This window comes from Bombus pascuorum, chromosome 12, assembly GCF_905332965.1.
Source record: "Bombus pascuorum chromosome 12, iyBomPasc1.1, whole genome shotgun sequence".
Taxonomy (NCBI): Eukaryota; Metazoa; Arthropoda; class Insecta; order Hymenoptera; family Apidae; genus Bombus; species Bombus pascuorum.
The window spans coordinates 12,222,818-12,238,889 of record NC_083499.1 but is presented as its reverse complement, the minus strand read 5'-3'; the positions used below and the strand labels follow the sequence as shown (position 1 = coordinate 12,238,889).

General features: G+C 32.2%; 5 protein-coding genes across 13 annotated transcripts in view; 3 read left to right on the top strand and 2 right to left on the bottom strand.

The window, feature by feature from the left end:
• LOC132912913 (protein Wnt-7b) overlaps window positions 1–3,899 on the top strand; it is a 121,059-nt gene extending 117,160 nt beyond the window's left edge. For both annotated transcript variants that reach the window (XM_060970743.1, XM_060970742.1), the window contains exons 6-8: window positions 848–1,027; window positions 1,859–2,174; window positions 2,314–3,899. In XM_060970743.1, the coding sequence (XP_060826726.1) occupies window positions 848–1,027; window positions 1,859–2,174; window positions 2,314–2,465 (648 nt within the window). In that variant the 3' untranslated portion in view covers window positions 2,466–3,899. The remainder of the gene's footprint in view (window positions 1–847; window positions 1,028–1,858; window positions 2,175–2,313) is intronic.
• Window positions 3,900–5,029: 1,130 nt separating this feature from the next.
• Window positions 5,030–6,453, bottom strand: LOC132912932 (regulator of microtubule dynamics protein 1-like). 3 transcript variants are annotated; one of them, XM_060970768.1, is made up of 5 exons: window positions 6,210–6,449; window positions 6,066–6,097; window positions 5,790–5,987; window positions 5,482–5,730; window positions 5,030–5,400 (listed from the first exon to the last, which is right to left on the bottom strand). In XM_060970768.1, the coding sequence occupies exons 3-5, from the start codon at window positions 5,928–5,930 to the stop codon at window positions 5,053–5,055; spliced, it is 738 nt and encodes a 245-aa protein (XP_060826751.1). In that variant the 5' UTR covers window positions 5,931–5,987; window positions 6,066–6,097; window positions 6,210–6,449; the 3' UTR covers window positions 5,030–5,052. The 3 variants fall into 3 exon arrangements, with proteins under 3 accessions (XP_060826751.1, XP_060826749.1, XP_060826750.1); XM_060970766.1 differs by lacking the exon at window positions 6,066–6,097 and having other exon boundaries at window positions 6,210–6,453; XM_060970767.1 differs by lacking the exon at window positions 6,210–6,449 and having other exon boundaries at window positions 6,066–6,203.
• Window positions 6,454–6,512: 59 nt separating this feature from the next.
• On the top strand, window positions 6,513–8,674 carry LOC132912926 (retinol dehydrogenase 13-like). Of its 3 annotated transcripts, none has more exons than XM_060970760.1 (7): window positions 6,513–6,582; window positions 6,995–7,089; window positions 7,276–7,441; window positions 7,522–7,630; window positions 7,840–8,154; window positions 8,237–8,444; window positions 8,537–8,674. In XM_060970760.1, the coding sequence occupies exons 2-7, from the start codon at window positions 7,013–7,015 to the stop codon at window positions 8,637–8,639; spliced, it is 978 nt and encodes a 325-aa protein (XP_060826743.1). In that variant the 5' UTR covers window positions 6,513–6,582; window positions 6,995–7,012; the 3' UTR covers window positions 8,640–8,674. The 3 variants fall into 3 exon arrangements, with proteins under 3 accessions (XP_060826743.1, XP_060826742.1, XP_060826741.1); XM_060970759.1 differs by lacking the exon at window positions 6,513–6,582 and adding an exon at window positions 6,669–6,921; XM_060970758.1 differs by lacking the exon at window positions 6,513–6,582 and having other exon boundaries at window positions 6,669–7,089.
• LOC132912925 (uncharacterized) lies at window positions 8,573–12,686 on the top strand. 2 transcript variants are annotated; one of them, XM_060970757.1, is made up of 5 exons: window positions 8,573–8,679; window positions 9,979–10,325; window positions 10,384–10,655; window positions 10,741–10,972; window positions 11,040–12,686. In XM_060970757.1, the coding sequence occupies exons 2-5, from the start codon at window positions 10,037–10,039 to the stop codon at window positions 11,210–11,212; spliced, it is 966 nt and encodes a 321-aa protein (XP_060826740.1). In that variant the 5' UTR covers window positions 8,573–8,679; window positions 9,979–10,036; the 3' UTR covers window positions 11,213–12,686. The 2 variants fall into 2 exon arrangements, with proteins under 2 accessions (XP_060826740.1, XP_060826739.1); XM_060970756.1 differs by lacking the exon at window positions 8,573–8,679 and adding an exon at window positions 9,323–9,540.
• Window positions 12,687–12,728: 42 nt separating this feature from the next.
• LOC132912910 (FGGY carbohydrate kinase domain-containing protein) lies at window positions 12,729–16,061 on the bottom strand. Of its 3 annotated transcripts, none has more exons than XM_060970734.1 (11): window positions 15,873–16,061; window positions 15,283–15,639; window positions 15,087–15,198; window positions 14,773–15,010; window positions 14,575–14,702; window positions 14,198–14,380; window positions 13,905–14,112; window positions 13,691–13,841; window positions 13,536–13,610; window positions 13,173–13,450; window positions 12,729–13,097 (listed from the first exon to the last, which is right to left on the bottom strand). In XM_060970734.1, the coding sequence occupies exons 2-11, from the start codon at window positions 15,457–15,459 to the stop codon at window positions 13,010–13,012; spliced, it is 1,638 nt and encodes a 545-aa protein (XP_060826717.1). In that variant the 5' UTR covers window positions 15,460–15,639; window positions 15,873–16,061; the 3' UTR covers window positions 12,729–13,009. The 3 variants fall into 3 exon arrangements, with proteins under 3 accessions (XP_060826717.1, XP_060826716.1, XP_060826718.1); XM_060970733.1 differs by having other exon boundaries at window positions 15,884–16,061; XM_060970735.1 differs by lacking the exon at window positions 15,873–16,061 and having other exon boundaries at window positions 15,283–15,431; window positions 15,497–15,836.
• Between the last annotated feature and the right edge of the window lie 11 nt (window positions 16,062–16,072).

The window sequence follows — 16,072 nt, the reverse complement described above, 5'->3', positions numbered from 1 at the left end:
TAATTGGGGAAAGTTCCCGGAGCTTTCGTCTTCCTCGATGGGCTTTATTATCGAGGCGGTAATAAAAACTCGCATATATCGCGTGGTTGCCCTCCGCGTGCACGTACGATCTGTGCACGCGTGTACAGACGCGCGCCTGCTAACGATTTATTCTTAACGTCGATCGCCTCGCCGCACCGCATACTTTATGCTCCAGACGATTTTTTTCAACCCACCTCTGCGCCCGCCCCTCACCGTCTCCCGATAATTCGAAATGTAAACCAGTTTTCTGAGCATACGCGTCGATCGTCGGACACACAATGAGCAAAGAGACGGAGAAACGCGTGCGTCGAACAGTTGGAACATGGTGCGAACGTGTCCCAATCGTAAGAGAGGAGTTTCGCAGTTTTTGCAAAATCGTAGTTCGTCGATAACGATTCGGAATGTAATAGTCGAATGTAGCAGTTTATAGCATAAAGATGTAGCGTTTTAACCCTTTCGTAGGATATCGTTGGAGCAGCAGTTACCACAGACTACGATCGACGATTAACACAAGAATGATAGAATTACGATATGAAAATGATAAACGTAACTAACAACGTATCACAGAACGAATCACAGAAGTACGTTTTCGTATTTTCCCGATTGCCAACTTCGAATACTTTCTTTGCGATACGAATATCAAAAGCTTTAAAATAGCGAACGATAGCGTAATTATTTCGTAGGAACGTAACTTAAAGAGTACGCGTCGATCGCGTTCGATGTATAACCGATCGTTAACGTAGTACGAAAGATAGAAATTTGAAATTATACTGCTATAAATGGCATGGATTAGATGCTGAATTGCGTGAGTATTGTTTGGTTGCAGATAGTTAAAGCTCTGCTGCAAACAGAGTGCAAATGTCACGGCGTGTCCGGTTCTTGCACCGTGAGAACCTGCTGGCGAACCTTGCCTAGTTTTCGTCAGATCGGCGATGCACTGATGAAAAAGTATTACAGAGCCAGGCCCGTGATAGCGATTACCCCACCGCCACCCCCTACGATGCAGGTAATTTCTGTAAAAGTGGGTCGACGTTGCCAGGACGTAACGTATGATCATATTCTATAGACGATTGCAACGCTAAACGATTACGTCGCTACATATGATACGCCTATTTTTCCACTATGTTGCATGAATATATAGAATTAATACGCGGTTAGTGCGTATAATGCAAGTGGAAAAATACAAATTTTCTGCGAGAATATAGAAAGCGATTCGTTAAGGATAGGTTAACGTTCTTTTTACGTAGTTGGTAAATTATTAGCGACGATGGAAATAATGTTACGCTTTCAATGATAATTTACGTTTTTTAATATTTGATATCGATATCGGAAATTAAATTGCACAACGACCCTTACAGATACGAGTTGAATCTTTGTATACGTACGTTCGATTAGTAACTGTAACGTTTTCTTACGGCGAAATTGTTTAAAATCGGCAATTATGTTTGGAAAATAGTAAGACTGGAAATATTTGTAAATTTCTATTTATATATATATATATATATATTTTTTTTTTTTTTATTTTATTTGATTATTTTACAATTTGTCCTTATGGACATTTGGTAAAGTGTTATATCTTATTGGTGAAGAAAAAAAAAATAAAATAAAAATAAATATAGCATGTGGGTGGCTACCCCCAGCGGGATGCCATCTATTTATATATGTACAAATTGTAAACGTGTTTTCAAAAACGATAATCCGACTACCTGCGTATTTTGACAAACAAGTACTGACGAATTTTAGAAGCTATAATAATGCAATTTCTTATGTAACATAATAATAATTGGTAAACTATTCTCACGAGTAATAATTTTATCGTTTCTTGCTGTTCTCGTAGAGTTTAGATACGTTGCATTCAACGTTGACTGAAATAGTGCCGATCTTGGGGAACGACGCGAAAACTCAGGGGAAACCGAACGACGTTGGAAAGACTCGACACGACCGACAACCCGCGAAGAAGACAACGAAACCAAGGAGGCTACACTTGGTATTGAAAAGGACAAAGTTGAGCGGGGGTTCGAGCGTGGGACAAAAAAGGATTCCAAAGAGAAGCGACCTTATATTTTTACAGCCCTCGCCTAATTACTGTGAACCAGATTTAGCGCAAGGTAGTCTAGGAACCCAAGGCAGATATTGCAATCGTACTAGCAAAGGTGACGTATCGTGATATGACATATGTGATATTCGACCTTCTATCCTTTTATCTTTTATCGTTCTATCTATTTAACGAAACGCCTCGTAGCGTTGCAGTGTCTTAAATTTAGATGATCGTAAAAGCGATTAATGTTTCAGGTACGGACGGATGCGATCTAATGTGCTGTGGTCGCGGCTACAACACACATCAGTTCACAAGAACGTGGCAATGCAAATGCAAATTTCTCTGGTGCTGTCGCGTGCATTGTGAAACGTGCACAGAGCGTACCGAAGAGTACACATGCAAATAAACGTATTTCGAACGTATTGGCGATTTTAACCATGTAAATATATGTAATAGACGTAACAAATGGCGACGAGAGTTTCTCTACATCGATAATATCGGCGAACTTTGTTGCATTTCGTCAGAAATTATTCAACATCGACCTCAACATGCTGTTCCTGTAAAGTTAACGAGCATAATAACGATAATCGACAAAGCGTTCCTTTTTCTGCTTAATTTAATCGACTTGTATGCTTAAGACGACGATAGATACGCGATCAAATTCAATTTTTCTAAAGCTCTCGTTATTTAATGTGATAGTCGACAGTATGTAATTGTAGAGACGATATTCAGTCTGTATATTCATGATGATAAGCGATAAAATACGAAAGGTGAATGGCGAACTGTCGAACGTTTAATAAGGGATAGCTTTGTGAAATTCGAAGAGCTTGAGTTACCCGTTTTGGAACCATATAAAACGATATAAAAGAAACCGAATGAACCGATTTGATACACGCTGAAAATTGAAATAATATGTTGAAAATAATAATACGGTTGAAATAAAAAGGAATAAAAATATCTTAAGCGATATAAAAGGACAAATATCTAGTTTATTTTATATTGAAATTAATTGTTAAAAATTTAAATAATTAAGAAATCCAAGAGCATCGAAATTGAAATTTAATTTTCGATACTCGCATCGATCGATTATTATTTTATTATTTTCTACAACTTAATTCTATAAGCAAAACTTGTATTAATGTACGTTCGTAATAAAAATCGAATAACATCCTCTTTATATCTACTGACAATGAATCATTCCTTTAAGCAGAAGGAAAACGGGAACTATTAATGCTTTTGAATTATATAGCTACCTCTTATAATTATATAGCACCTATAGTCCTCTCCCTGAATCTGCCTAGGAGTTCATGACTCATTATTGACTAATCGTTACCTTCCGCCAAATACCAACGACAAAAAGCTGTCCCTTCGTAATAAAATATATTCAAAGCCAAACGATATTTACAATGTAATCTTCGGAATAGCTCAAGCGAAAATTATATCGATCAAATACTTCTCTGCTGTACTTACTATATACTTAATACGACGACTGTGTAATTAATGCATAAGAAATAATAAAGCGATGGTAGATGTATCGTTCGATGTTTCAGTATATAATTCTGTATAAAGTATATTATTCGTTCGAATATATTTAAGCGATATATATACTTCGAATAATTCATAATTATAATATTAGCGAACTCCTATGAATGTAAACAAAACATAAACTACCGCCCGAGACGATTATTGCTCCAGTAGCCCAGTGGTGATAACCATGTAACCCATATAGAAGTAACACGTAAATTATTATTTATTAAAAAGCGTAAATTAAAAAAAAAAAGCAATGTATTCGCTTCCTACTCGATGACTAATAATAAATTAGAATCGCATTTTTCTCCAACTCTATTGTGATTGTTTATCCTCTAACGCATTCTCGAACTTACTGTAACTGAGAAGAAGGTGACAAAGGAATGGCTGAGGTGAGTACCAGTACTAATTCCTCTGTCCCTTAAACAATATTTCATACAGGAAACAAATTAACAGGGTTTTATCTACCTGCTAACTAGGGGGCCCCTCAAAAGTCCTAATTATTAAGTCCACATTGACGATCATATAAACTCGGCACCTAGCTCGAAGAAATCATTTCCAATTTGAATATCGAACAGAACGTTTAAAAGTTCTTCAAGTTTGGAAGCGCATCGATTCTGCAATTTTGAAAATTCTTCACGTTTAGAAGTACTTCGAGTTCGAAAGTTCTTCATGTATTTTATTTCCTTTCGATCGTTTCTTCCATTGATTTTTCAAACAATTCGTAAATTTTATTTTATTTTTTTTTTTTTTTTTGTCTATTTTATTTTTCCAGATTGTACCTTGTAACGAAATGATGGCGGAATGTCGACTTGGACATAACAGATTGCACAGATCAACAGTTCCGGTAGTTCTACCACCGAATTACGTTATGGTGCGGTATACTTGCCCGTGTGGTGAATACGTCTCGCAGCTTGCCCTGCATTGTTCCATTGTATACCATCTGATAGGAAGAGAGCCAAGGAATGTAATGGACCGTGAATCACGCGACTATCTTCGTTTGCTCTATTCTTTGATACAAGATGCAATTGTCGCGCATCGGATATATGAAGAGGAAAATCGATATATTGACCGATAATTTGACTTGAAAACTACTTTATTAAGCTGTGATATTTGTGACTTTTTACATTAACATTTTGACACTTTAATTCTTTAACTAATTTTTGCGAGAAAGATAGTTTAATGGCATATTGTATATACGAATTTTCTTCAAACATTTTAACATTTTCTCAAAACATTTTATAAAATATACATGTATATAGTAGTCTTAAGTCTTCAAATAGTTATTAATATCTTAGACGTTGCGTATAAAAAGCTCATCACACATAAGTTACCGTACTTTATAGTAAATAAGTTTTATGCTTCTACTTAAAAGATACATTCTAAATTTACTTTATCCCTTCAATTCCATATCCTATAATAATATCCATTTATCATATAATAGATTATAATTTCTGTCAAGTTTGTTAAAATTTCTTTAACAACTTTTGTGCTTCCTGTTTAGCATCTCGATCATCTTCGTTCTTTGCAGGATATTCAAGGGCCATTTTTAAATATTTCATAGCTAGCTCTTCTTGATTTAATTTTAAGTAGGTTTTGCCCAACATTAATAAATTTTGACTATAGAAATTGGGATCAATTTCCTCTGCGGTTTCAAAATATTTTAGAGCTTCCTCAAAAGACGAAGATGGCGGTTCTCCAAATATTACAGATGCAATTTTTCTTTGATACCATGTTAAATCAGCAACTTGATAGCACCAAGTACCAAGCATGTACATAAGTGTTGGTTCTTTTGGATTTAGTTCCATTGCTCTCTGCGATATTAAACACATTCGATACAATTGCTTGACATCGTGTCAGGAAATGAAATATTAATATATTATCGTAAAATGTACCAGCATATGTTTCTTAATATTATATGACTCTTTTATTTGTGCTTTTACTCCTTCATAAAGAGTCTTAGAATTAAGAAGAATCGATGCCCATTTGTGTGCAGCCCAATTATCCTCTTTTATTTCAAGCGCTTTAAGTATTAAATCATAAGCTTCGAAAATTAATTTCTTTCCATCTACTTCACTCACAGTCTTAGACAATTTATACATTGCTCTACACAAACGCCATATAATTTCAACATCGCCGCTATCCTATAAAAATGTTCAGTTTTGTTATCTACATTTATACGTGATATACATAATGTAATTACTTTATAATTTATTAGAAGGTTATGTATTTCCTGGTATTGTTCTTGCTCGTATAATGCATCGGCTTTTGCTATTAGAACTTCTTTTGTAGTTATGACCGTTTCGTTATCACCCTTCTTCTTTGTAAGACTCCAAATACCCATAGCAGTGAACGACGATATGGTACATAATTTTGTTGTTAACGTGTACTGATTGCTGCTCTAATAATGAAAACTAATTGAATAATTTTGTATAATATATTAAAATTTATATATCGTTAACATTAACATTACACTTACAATTTGCAAGCAGTCAGATTATCAAGTTAAAGCTAATATCGATTAAAAATAGAAAATTTCTCTGGTTGCAATGAAGTTTAAAAATCTTATGCAATAATAGAAAAGTAATAAAAAATAAAATCGTGCTTAGATATAATTCCAAACCTTTCGTGAGGATTGAAATCTTCTATGAATAAGCGTTCTTTGTAATACTTTTACATCTTTGATACCGAATAACGCTCTCCGTAACGACATATTATATTTAGTATTTACAGAAAAAAAATAAAAAATTTGTACAATATACAACGTGTTCAGATTTGATTAATAATGACAGATATAATTCTGACAACAAAATTAGAACATTCCACGTCAGATGAGAATCGAATAAAGTACATAAACATTAAGAGACATTGACAGATATCGATACTGAAAACGATATTTTCAATATCGATTTATCGTAAAGGTGTGTGTGCGTGTGTCTTTTATTTTCTGTTACTATCTGATACGATCAAATACGATCAATTATATAAAATATAAAGTATACAATTTTATATTTGCGATAAATACATTACGCGTTTCTGAGTATTAAATTTCGCTCTTTATTTTGGATCATCCAATATCCATGACCTGACATGTATTCGAAAAAGAATCCGAAATAATTATGATTAATTATGATTAAAATAATATAAATTAATAATGGCAATAAACTAAGAAAAATTGTAATATATAGAAATGGACTATTACATTTTAATCAACGTTATCAAAATCTATTGTATAATTGTTTCATGATTGAATTATTACAAATTCAGTTTTGCCGTTTACATTGAGATACACGTGCGTGTGTATATTGTATATTACGTGAATGAAAAAATAAATCGTACAATGTTTTACTAAATTATTGGTAATTAATCCTATTATCTCTAAAAAATTGCCGTTAATCATTGTTGCAGTTTTATTTATTTAGAAAAATGTTTGCGGCTGTTTCGAAACCCTTTTATATATATTCAGCCGGTATAACCATCATTGGTGGAGGTTACATACTTAGGTAATGCCTCTATATTTTGCAATTATTTTAAACTGCGATTATTCTTTTAAACTGCGTTTTTATTGTAGCATAATATGATTGCTCATTCTTTGTTTATTCGTAAAGTTTAAATCAATATGTAAGTGATCCTATTTAAACGTAACATTATATTTTACTTTACTTATTACTCATCTCTTTGTTTTGCAGAGATTATCTTAGTGGACAATTATATGAGAATGATAAAAAATTAAACGATAAAGTAATTATTATAACAGGAGCAAATACTGGAATTGGTAAAGAAATAGCCCGTGATCTAGCTAAACGAGAGGCTACGGTTATAATGGCTTGTAGAGATATGGAAAAATGTGAAAATGTATTTTAAAACAATGATTTATATCATATTAAGAGTAATATTAAAATGTGAGATATAAAATTAATGATCATTTTTTTTAGACACGTCGTGACATAGTACTAGAAAGTAGGAATAAATATATTTATTGTAGACCATGTGATCTAGCATCTCAAAAAAGTATTAGGGATTTTGTAGAACAATTTAAGAAAGGTATATACCATATCCTATTAGAGTATAAAATGAAATGAAATAACATAGCTTCATTATATGTATAAAGTGAATAACTACTAATATTAACTATTAAATATATTTAGTTCATCTATTTTTAAATACTAAATTAGAAAGAAATTCTTCCTGAACTAATTATATCTAAATCAATAGGTCTATAGCATAATTTGTATTATCTGTTTCCATTGTAGAACACAAGAAGCTTCACATTCTTATAAATAATGCAGGAGTAATGAGATGTCCCAAGATGTATACCCAAGAAGGAATTGAATTGCAATTTGGTGTGAATCATATAGGTCACTTTTTACTAACAAATTTATTGTTGGACGCTTTAAAAGATTCTGCACCATCAAGGATTGTAAATGTTTCAAGTAGTGCACACAAGCGTGGCAAAATTAAATTCGACGATTTGAATAATGACAAAACCTATGAGCCTGGCGAAGCATATGCACAGAGCAAATTAGCTAATATTCTATTTACAAAGGAATTGGCAAATAAATTGAAAGGTTTTGTCATTTTAACAGAAAATAAAATTATTTTTGAATAAATAATACAATCGATAAAGCATTATTTTTTTATGTCATATAGGAACTGGTGTTACAGTGAATGCCGTCCATCCTGGTATAGTACGAACAGAAATAATGCGATATATGGGAATTTATCAAAACTTTTTAGGTAGATTGGCTGTAGATACACTTACATGGTTATTTATTAAGACACCTATAAAGGGAGCGCAATCTGTTTTATTTGCTGCGTTAGATCCGTCTTTGGATGATGTGACTGGAGAATACTTCATGTAAGTTTCAATAAAATTTTAGCAAATTTGAATATAGCAGACCCAATATATAATACTATGCTAAAATATAATGTTATGTATTCTTGTTATAGTAATAATAAAGTAGCAGAAGTTTCGAATGAAGCAAAAAATGATAGAGTTGTAAAATGGCTATGGGCAGTCAGTGAGAAATGGACTAAATTGGATTCTGTATAAACTAGTGTAAATATAAGAAATTTTGTTAAAATTAATACTGGTAAGGTCGTTTTCCTTTATCCCTAAAATGATGCCAAAAAAATTATGACAATTACTTAATAGAAGTATTATCTATGCCACATTATTAATAAACGAAATCTCGATCGGATATTTTTCGTATTAATTCTGCTGTGGCCCTTGAATTTGTATTCTTTAATCTCATTCTGACGTCAATAAACAAGAATACTTTTATGAAAATTATTACAAAATATATAACGAATAATAATGAAATTAATACGAAAAATCGTATATCGATAGGAATTGTTTTATATTTTTCTTAAACTTGAAACATCTCTTAGTGATAGAAAAACACACGGTTGGATCGAAAGCGATCGCTATTTTATCGATAGAGTAATAGCTTCGTCCATTGCCTCATCTATACGTTATCATCATTCGTTAAATCAGACTAAATCAATCATTCATTTCTATAGATAGTTAAAGGCTTAGTAAGGTTTGTATTCTATCTTATGATGTTATCATTGACTAAGAATAAGGTAGCTGTAACTTGTCTGTGGTTTTACTCTATGCTGAAACGATAATGTTGAGAATGACACTAATATGGTAATAAGACTTCAATGCCCTCTAGGCGTAAGACAGAAAACTGCATTAGGTGATAAGTCTATTCCGCAGCTTGTCTGTACTACATTCGATGCCTAAAATATTCAAGTCGTTACACGATGGATGTATAACATCGAGGTTGCTTTGCAGTCTCTCCTCGTTCCTCGTTGATTTCCTTATTTTTGTTTACTTTTTAGTTGATTTAAAAATGTTATAGGTTTCTGTTTATTCCTTACAAGTGGTGGAGTGTCGGTATAGAGGTGACTTTTGCATCGAAAATGAAGAACGTAAGAGTCAAAGCGAGGTAATTGCTGCTTTACGTTCTGATCAACTCGAGCTAATTATACTTGTTGCTTCTGCTACTCGAAACTATATTGCACTTTTTATCTTTTCCTCTTTGTAATATCGTGCTGTGTTTCCCATTGACTAAAAGATCCTTATTGACCGAGTGATTAAAACATTTCATCAATGTTATTTTCTAATTTCGAGAGTAATAATGTTACATTTAACCTAGAAGAGTATTGATTTTTCTTCTCCACTTACTGTTCCTGTGCCACGAATTTGTTCATTCACGTGGGCTCAAACGTGAACCGTTTTATTTTTTAAAATGTTATATAGTTGTTCATATAATTTCATTCTAAAAATACGTAGCTTTTTAAAACTTTTGAGTATATTAAAAAAGATTGGGAGTATTTATTGGAAGATTTAGTTTCTTTATCGTTATTGTAATATTTATTTTCAGACAATGTTTGGAGAGATTTGGAGATCAAGGAGGATATTTTGACGTTGTCGTCAGACCAATGTTACAACAGGGACACGAAGGAGAATTATGCGGATGGTTAAAAGAAATGAGTTTAATTAGGACTGTTTCTACCTGTCCACATCCTGATTGTAAAGGCAGGAGTTTAGCTTGGAATCAAGCAAGAATTGTAGATAAATATAGCTGGTCGTGTCCCAATTGTACAAGGAAACAGTCTATTAGAGAAAATTCTTTTTTTGTTGGAGTCAAATGTGACCTGAAAATGTGCCTTCAACTGATATTAGGATGGTGTCAAATGATACCCAGTGAACTTACTGCCAATTATCTAGGTAGGTCTTATTGAAACTGTATGCAGAGCACAAAGTTTTATATATAGTTTATTTTCAGAAATAAAGAAACATGTAGTTAAGAAAGTATATGAAAGATGTGATGAGGTTTCTGAAAATTATGTAGCGAGTCATCCAGAGGATTGGGTTCTAGGAGGTCAAAGTGCAATATTAATTGTGGATGAGTTTCCTAATGGCTACATGACTGAGAGTCCTTCTGATATAACTACTGCTAAGAAACGTAACAATAATTCTCATACCATATTGTGCATAGCAGAAACAAATACAATACCAACTAGAATGTGGCTTCACATGATCGAAGCATTTCCAGAGGTACTGCTTTTATCTGAATTTCTAAGAGGTTGACATTGTATAATTGAATTCCTTTTTTTCTTTGTAATATTATATTTCATTCTAGCCAGTAAAAGTAGATAAATCACAAGGTGATGTTGACAAATGCAAAATGGTTAAAGAAGCTTTAAAAGAAATTGCAAAGCACAGTGCTCCTGGCAGCTATATTGTAGCGAATAATCGAGCTCGTTGTTGCAATTTTGAATCATTGCAAGAATTAAAACAATATAAGGTAATTAGCGTGGAACAACTCCAAAAGTTTGACCCACCAGGGAAAAATAAACTTCTTAATAATTTAGGTATGTGTATGTTATATTTTTGAATTATTAAGTATTTCATTGGTAACATATTGAATTAAATGTTAAGAAACGATTTGGCAATGTGGCGTCGAGATTTGTGAAGAAATTCAAGAAACAACACATACCCTAGGACAGCGTATAATAGCGAAGCATTTATGGAGGCAAAGATTCGGTACGTCTCCTTCTACCGCATTTCAATATATGCTTAATCATATTGCAGAATATTATCGTTTTGTGTAAACTGACTCGTTACAGTATTCCTGTTAACTTTTAGCGTATTTTTCTATAAAAAGCAATGTCATATGCTAGTGAATAATTTCATTTTTAACGGTATGATTTCGTAAAATAACACTCCAAAACGACTTAAAACATCGTAATCAATCGAATAAACGCCTTGCATCTTTCTAAATGCGCAAATTGCACAAATGGCCTTGCTAGAATTAAAAAAGAATATACATATATATTATGATAAATAACTTCGTGAAAGAAGATATCACGACCTAACGTTTCACCGAAACACGCACTTTGTGTCTTCCAAATATCAAAACATTAATAATTTTTAAACTTGAATATATATGATAATCGTTGATTACTTAGAGTTAAAACATTATAAGAAATAATCTTGAATCTGTTAATGCACACTTGAAACATACTTTTCCCTTTATATCTTCAATTTTTCTATGAATTTAGATCAACGAAGTAGTTATTGAAAGACTGATGGTGATATTGATATTATTATAATATCAAAACTACTAATAAATCAAAACAAAATTAAAACATTTCATTGAAATTTTTAATTATTATAGTGGTTTCAAATACTCAAAACAATTTGATAAGATTGATTGAGAGTGATTTTTTCGTTTATTTGATCATCAATACATGTATATATTGAAAAGTAAATTTTAACACGATTAAAACACTGGTAATGTTACCCGTTCAAACCACTTTATAAAAAATGTAATTAACTTGAAAGTGAAATATTTCATATACAGGTGCAATTAGTACCATATTTAAGTTAGAAATAGAGTTACAAGTCCGCGAACAATTGTCGATTTATATTATGCTATTAATAACAGTTGTAACACTTAATGAAAAACTAGAGTTTTATCCAAAGTTTTACATCAGTATTATTCTGATTAATATAATCATCTTTATCTTAATGTAAGTTAAGAGCACGTTTATATTTTGTTCGAATTATGGTCGATTTTCATAATTTTAGCGGATATCATTGATTCAGCGACACAGAGTTGAGCAATTATGTATCAATTTGTGATAAAATCGACTTTGTGATATGGAATCGTTAGTTTTATTCGTTTTTCAAATTATATCATAAAAAAAAAAAAAAAAAATTTTGACAAGTTTTTCACAAACAATGTGATACTGACGTTATTTCGTGCGGAGGAAAATGATATATTAGAAGTTGAGAGGATAAGAATATTATTTTATAAGTTGATAGAATTTAACGCACTATGTACTATATTTATGGTTAAGATCTTTATTCCGATGTGGTTCATAGTACCATTTTATAATCCTACATGGCGATATTAGAAGACAAAATTTTTTCGTTAAAAGCCTTAAAAAAAAATCAATATTTTTATAACGATTAATCATCTAGCAATATTGTTATAGTTGTAGGTGTTTTGTACCAAATTGTAATACACTGTGTAAGTTCGAAACTACATTTAAATACCAAATAAAGCAATATTATTTCATATATCATGTCTATACTATGTTTAGGGCAAGAAAGTTCTACGAATATTTTTATGTATATCTTTATTTATAACAAACAAGGATAAAAAGTAAAGTAGGTAACTAAAATATGTTTCAATAATCGTGTACACAAAATATATTTAATTCGATAAAAAATGTGTAAGAAGTAGCGCACTGCTTCGTATTATTTATTATTTACGAGATTCTATGTGATTGCTCTATAATTGTTCAATGTATTTTTTTTTTTTTATTTTTTTTTTTTTTTATTTATTCACATCTGTTAATATAGCGTTAATAATTGCAGATACAGCGCTTATAATGGTATAGTTATAAAAATTCTTTGCTCATAATCTCTCTGTAATCTTTTTGATCTTGTACCATTCTCCGAAATACTTGATATTTTTGAAGATGATACCTTAAGAAAAAAGGAAGAATGATATGTATTATAACTTTGAAAGATTGAAGTAACTCTTTAATCTGATTTGCTTACTTGTAGCATTCGTTTTTAGGTTTAACAATGTTTGCAGATCCTCCCATTGCTTGTGTAGCGTCATATACTGTATTGAACTTCCCAGCTGCATAAGATCCAAGAATCGCAGCTCCTATCAGTACTGATTCCTTTTCTATAGGACACAATACAGGTAAACCTAATACATCCGCCTGTATTTGGATAAATAGTGGATTTTGGCTTAGACCACCGCAAACTAATAAAGTCTCTATTTTGTGACCGGCTGCTTCTAACGTTTCCAAAATATACTTCGTACCATACTGTTAAAAAATATTGAATATTTAATTTTCTACATAAAAAAAAAAATAAGTATAGGCAGATGAAGTAACATACATATATACGTACCGTTAAAGCTTGTATCGTTGCCAAGTATAATAGTGCCAAGTTTTCATGATCAACGGATAGAGAGAGTCCTGAAATCTGTGTGATATCCATTTAAAACATTTATCTCGAAACTTATACAGGTATTGCATTGGTAATAGGATATTTAATGTCATTACCATCCCTTTCAGAGCCGGATCAGCTAAAGGGGATCGATTTCCGTGAAAGTCAGGCCATATATGAATATCTTTCGTTAAGTATGAAACATTCTCCAAATTCTTTTGATCGGCTATCGTTTGCAATAATTCAGACAAATATTGCTGTATGTGTCTAAAAAATTACATAACAAACAATAACAGAGTTTACGAATATATCGAATTTATTTTATCTTACTTATTGCCACTTAAGCTTTTCAAAATCCCTGGCGTTGCGGGATGGGTATCAATTATATGGTCGAGTAATTTTCCAGTTGCGCTTTGCCCTCCTTCACTCAACCACATTCCTGGAATCATGGCACTGAAATATGGCCCCCAAACGCCACTAACAAAAAGTTTCTTCTCATTAACTATCATATGGCAAGTTGATGTGCCACAAATTAATGCTGTAAATCAAAGGGATTAACTAAAAAAATTGGAACGTACAAGCAACGAATAAAAGTAATATATAGTAGGAAAATTTAGGCATACCTAATCTACTTTGTAATTTAGGGGATACACCGGGTACATAACAGCCTATCATACCGAGCCCCCCAGCATGCGCATCAATAAGGGATGTTCCCACAGCTGTTCGTTTTAGGAGTCCCAATTCAGAAGCAGCTTTTGCCGACAATCCTTGGTCAACCCGATGGCCCGGAGTCCTCACATCATTACCTTCGTATTAATATTTCTCTTTGTTAAAATAAAGTAATACTTTCATATTATCTGTCTGAACATAAAAGAGATTTGTTAACTTGTTAACTAAAAACCTATATGATTCAAACGAAATAATTTTCGTTCAACATAATCGATTTGAGTTTACCCATATAGAGATAATTTCAATTATTATGTAGAACTATTAATAATACCTATTTTCCTCCAATTATCTTTCTTAAGATCTTTTAAGTGAATTTGTTCAAAGAATTCTTCGTCCCATTTATTGTTACCATCAGGACCAGCGCTATAGTTCCACTTGCATACTAAAGAGCATAGAGATCTAAAATCGGATTAGAAAGTTGTAAATAGAATATTCGTGTGTTTGTACTAGCATACAATAATATTGCTACCTTGATTCAGAACCTGTAGCCTTCCAGGTTAAGAAATCAGGCAGATCAAATAGCAGTGCTGCGCGGTTCCAAGATGAAGGTAGATTATCTTTGAGCCATAACATTTTGGGTGTTTGCATCTCTAACGATACTTTCCCACCTACATACTGAAGCATCTCGTGATTCTGTTCATTTATAAAATCAGCTTCTTTCTGTGCTCTATGGTCCATCCATAATATAACATTCTGTTTATCTTCGCCTGTAATAAAAACTCCATTGGCAAACAAACATTTCATGCGATTGAAAGAAGAATTGCAATTCATTTGCGAATTTACCTGTTGGACTAACTGTGACTGGTGATCCTGTTTTGTCAATTGCTACCAATGAACAAGTAGCAGCAAAGCCAATACCCCGTACATATTCTGCAGAAATATCAGCTACAACTGACTGCAAACAATAATAAATTAATTATGTATAGATATTTGAATTTATTAAAAAAACAATATAGATTAATTCTGCTGAAGTTAGTACCTTTACTACATGGCAGACTGCACTCCAAATATTATCAGATGACTGTTCATAAAAATTAGGAGCTGGGTGGAAAATTTCAAGCGGGCATGTCGTCATTTTCAGTATCTTTCCTGTGGAGGATACTAGAGCAGCTCGAGCACTTCCTGTTCCTACATCAACACCCACATAGTAATCCATGTCTATATTCCTTGGAACCAGCACATAAATTTTGTACCTTTCACTAAGAGAATCCAACTGAATGCTCTACTTCAACTAGAATCATTATGAGTTGCAAATAAGAGTACATAACCATTATCAGTGAAGCTTTGGCGTAATCACAGGCTTATTTTTTAATCTTACATGACCCTGAGATAACTCCTGCAATAATAAGAAATAGTGAAGCAGTGGAAATATAAATAATAACTTATTACTATATGCTTCTCTCTTCTAGTTTATTCTAGATTAAATACGAAGAACAAAAAGCGATTTATCAAAGAAGTTATTTTTCATTAAATAAGCAATATAGAATTAAATTGCAAAAACATAAGGCAAAATGTATATATTGTATCAAAAAGTTAGATCTAAAAAAAATAATGTTGTAAACGGAGTACAATAATATTACGTAAATACGATGACATAGTACGCGTAAACTCGTATATGGAAACATGTGTGCATAAAAAATTCCACGTATATTATCTTGTTTAATTGTACTACCTCGTATCATAGTCTATCTTTTTCAAACATTTCATTTCATTTTTTCATTAAAGTCTCCGATAATTAATTAAAGGGAAAAATGTTATTCATTCAAAAG

Coding starts and splice junctions, on each gene's coding strand:
- LOC132912932 (XM_060970766.1), bottom strand. CDS start 6,299: ATGTCGTTACGGAGAGCGTTATTCGGTATCAAAGATGTAAAAGTATTA. Junction 5,988..6,209: donor GATTTCAATCCTCACGAAAG/GTTTGGAATTAT, acceptor TTTCATTATTAG/AGCAGCAATCAGTACACGTT. Junction 5,731..5,789: donor ACCTTCTAATAAATTATAAA/GTAATTACATTA, acceptor ACATTTTTATAG/GATAGCGGCGATGTTGAAAT.
- LOC132912926 (XM_060970760.1), top strand. CDS start 7,013: ATGTTTGCGGCTGTTTCGAAACCCTTTTATATATATTCAGCCGGTATA. Junction 7,090..7,275: donor GGTGGAGGTTACATACTTAG/GTAATGCCTCTA, acceptor TTTGTTTTGCAG/AGATTATCTTAGTGGACAAT. Junction 8,155..8,236: donor ATTGGCAAATAAATTGAAAG/GTTTTGTCATTT, acceptor TATGTCATATAG/GAACTGGTGTTACAGTGAAT.
- LOC132912925 (XM_060970756.1), top strand. CDS start 9,515: ATGAAGAACGTAAGAGTCAAAGCGAG. Junction 10,326..10,383: donor ACTTACTGCCAATTATCTAG/GTAGGTCTTATT, acceptor GTTTATTTTCAG/AAATAAAGAAACATGTAGTT. Junction 10,656..10,740: donor TGATCGAAGCATTTCCAGAG/GTACTGCTTTTA, acceptor ATTTCATTCTAG/CCAGTAAAAGTAGATAAATC.
- LOC132912910 (XM_060970734.1), bottom strand. CDS start 15,459: ATGGATTACTATGTGGGTGTTGATGTAGGAACAGGAAGTGCTCGAGCT. Junction 15,011..15,086: donor AGTCACAGTTAGTCCAACAG/GTAAATTCGCAA, acceptor TTTTTATTACAG/GCGAAGATAAACAGAATGTT. Junction 13,098..13,172: donor CCTAAAAACGAATGCTACAA/GTAAGCAAATCA, acceptor TTTTTTCTTAAG/GTATCATCTTCAAAAATATC.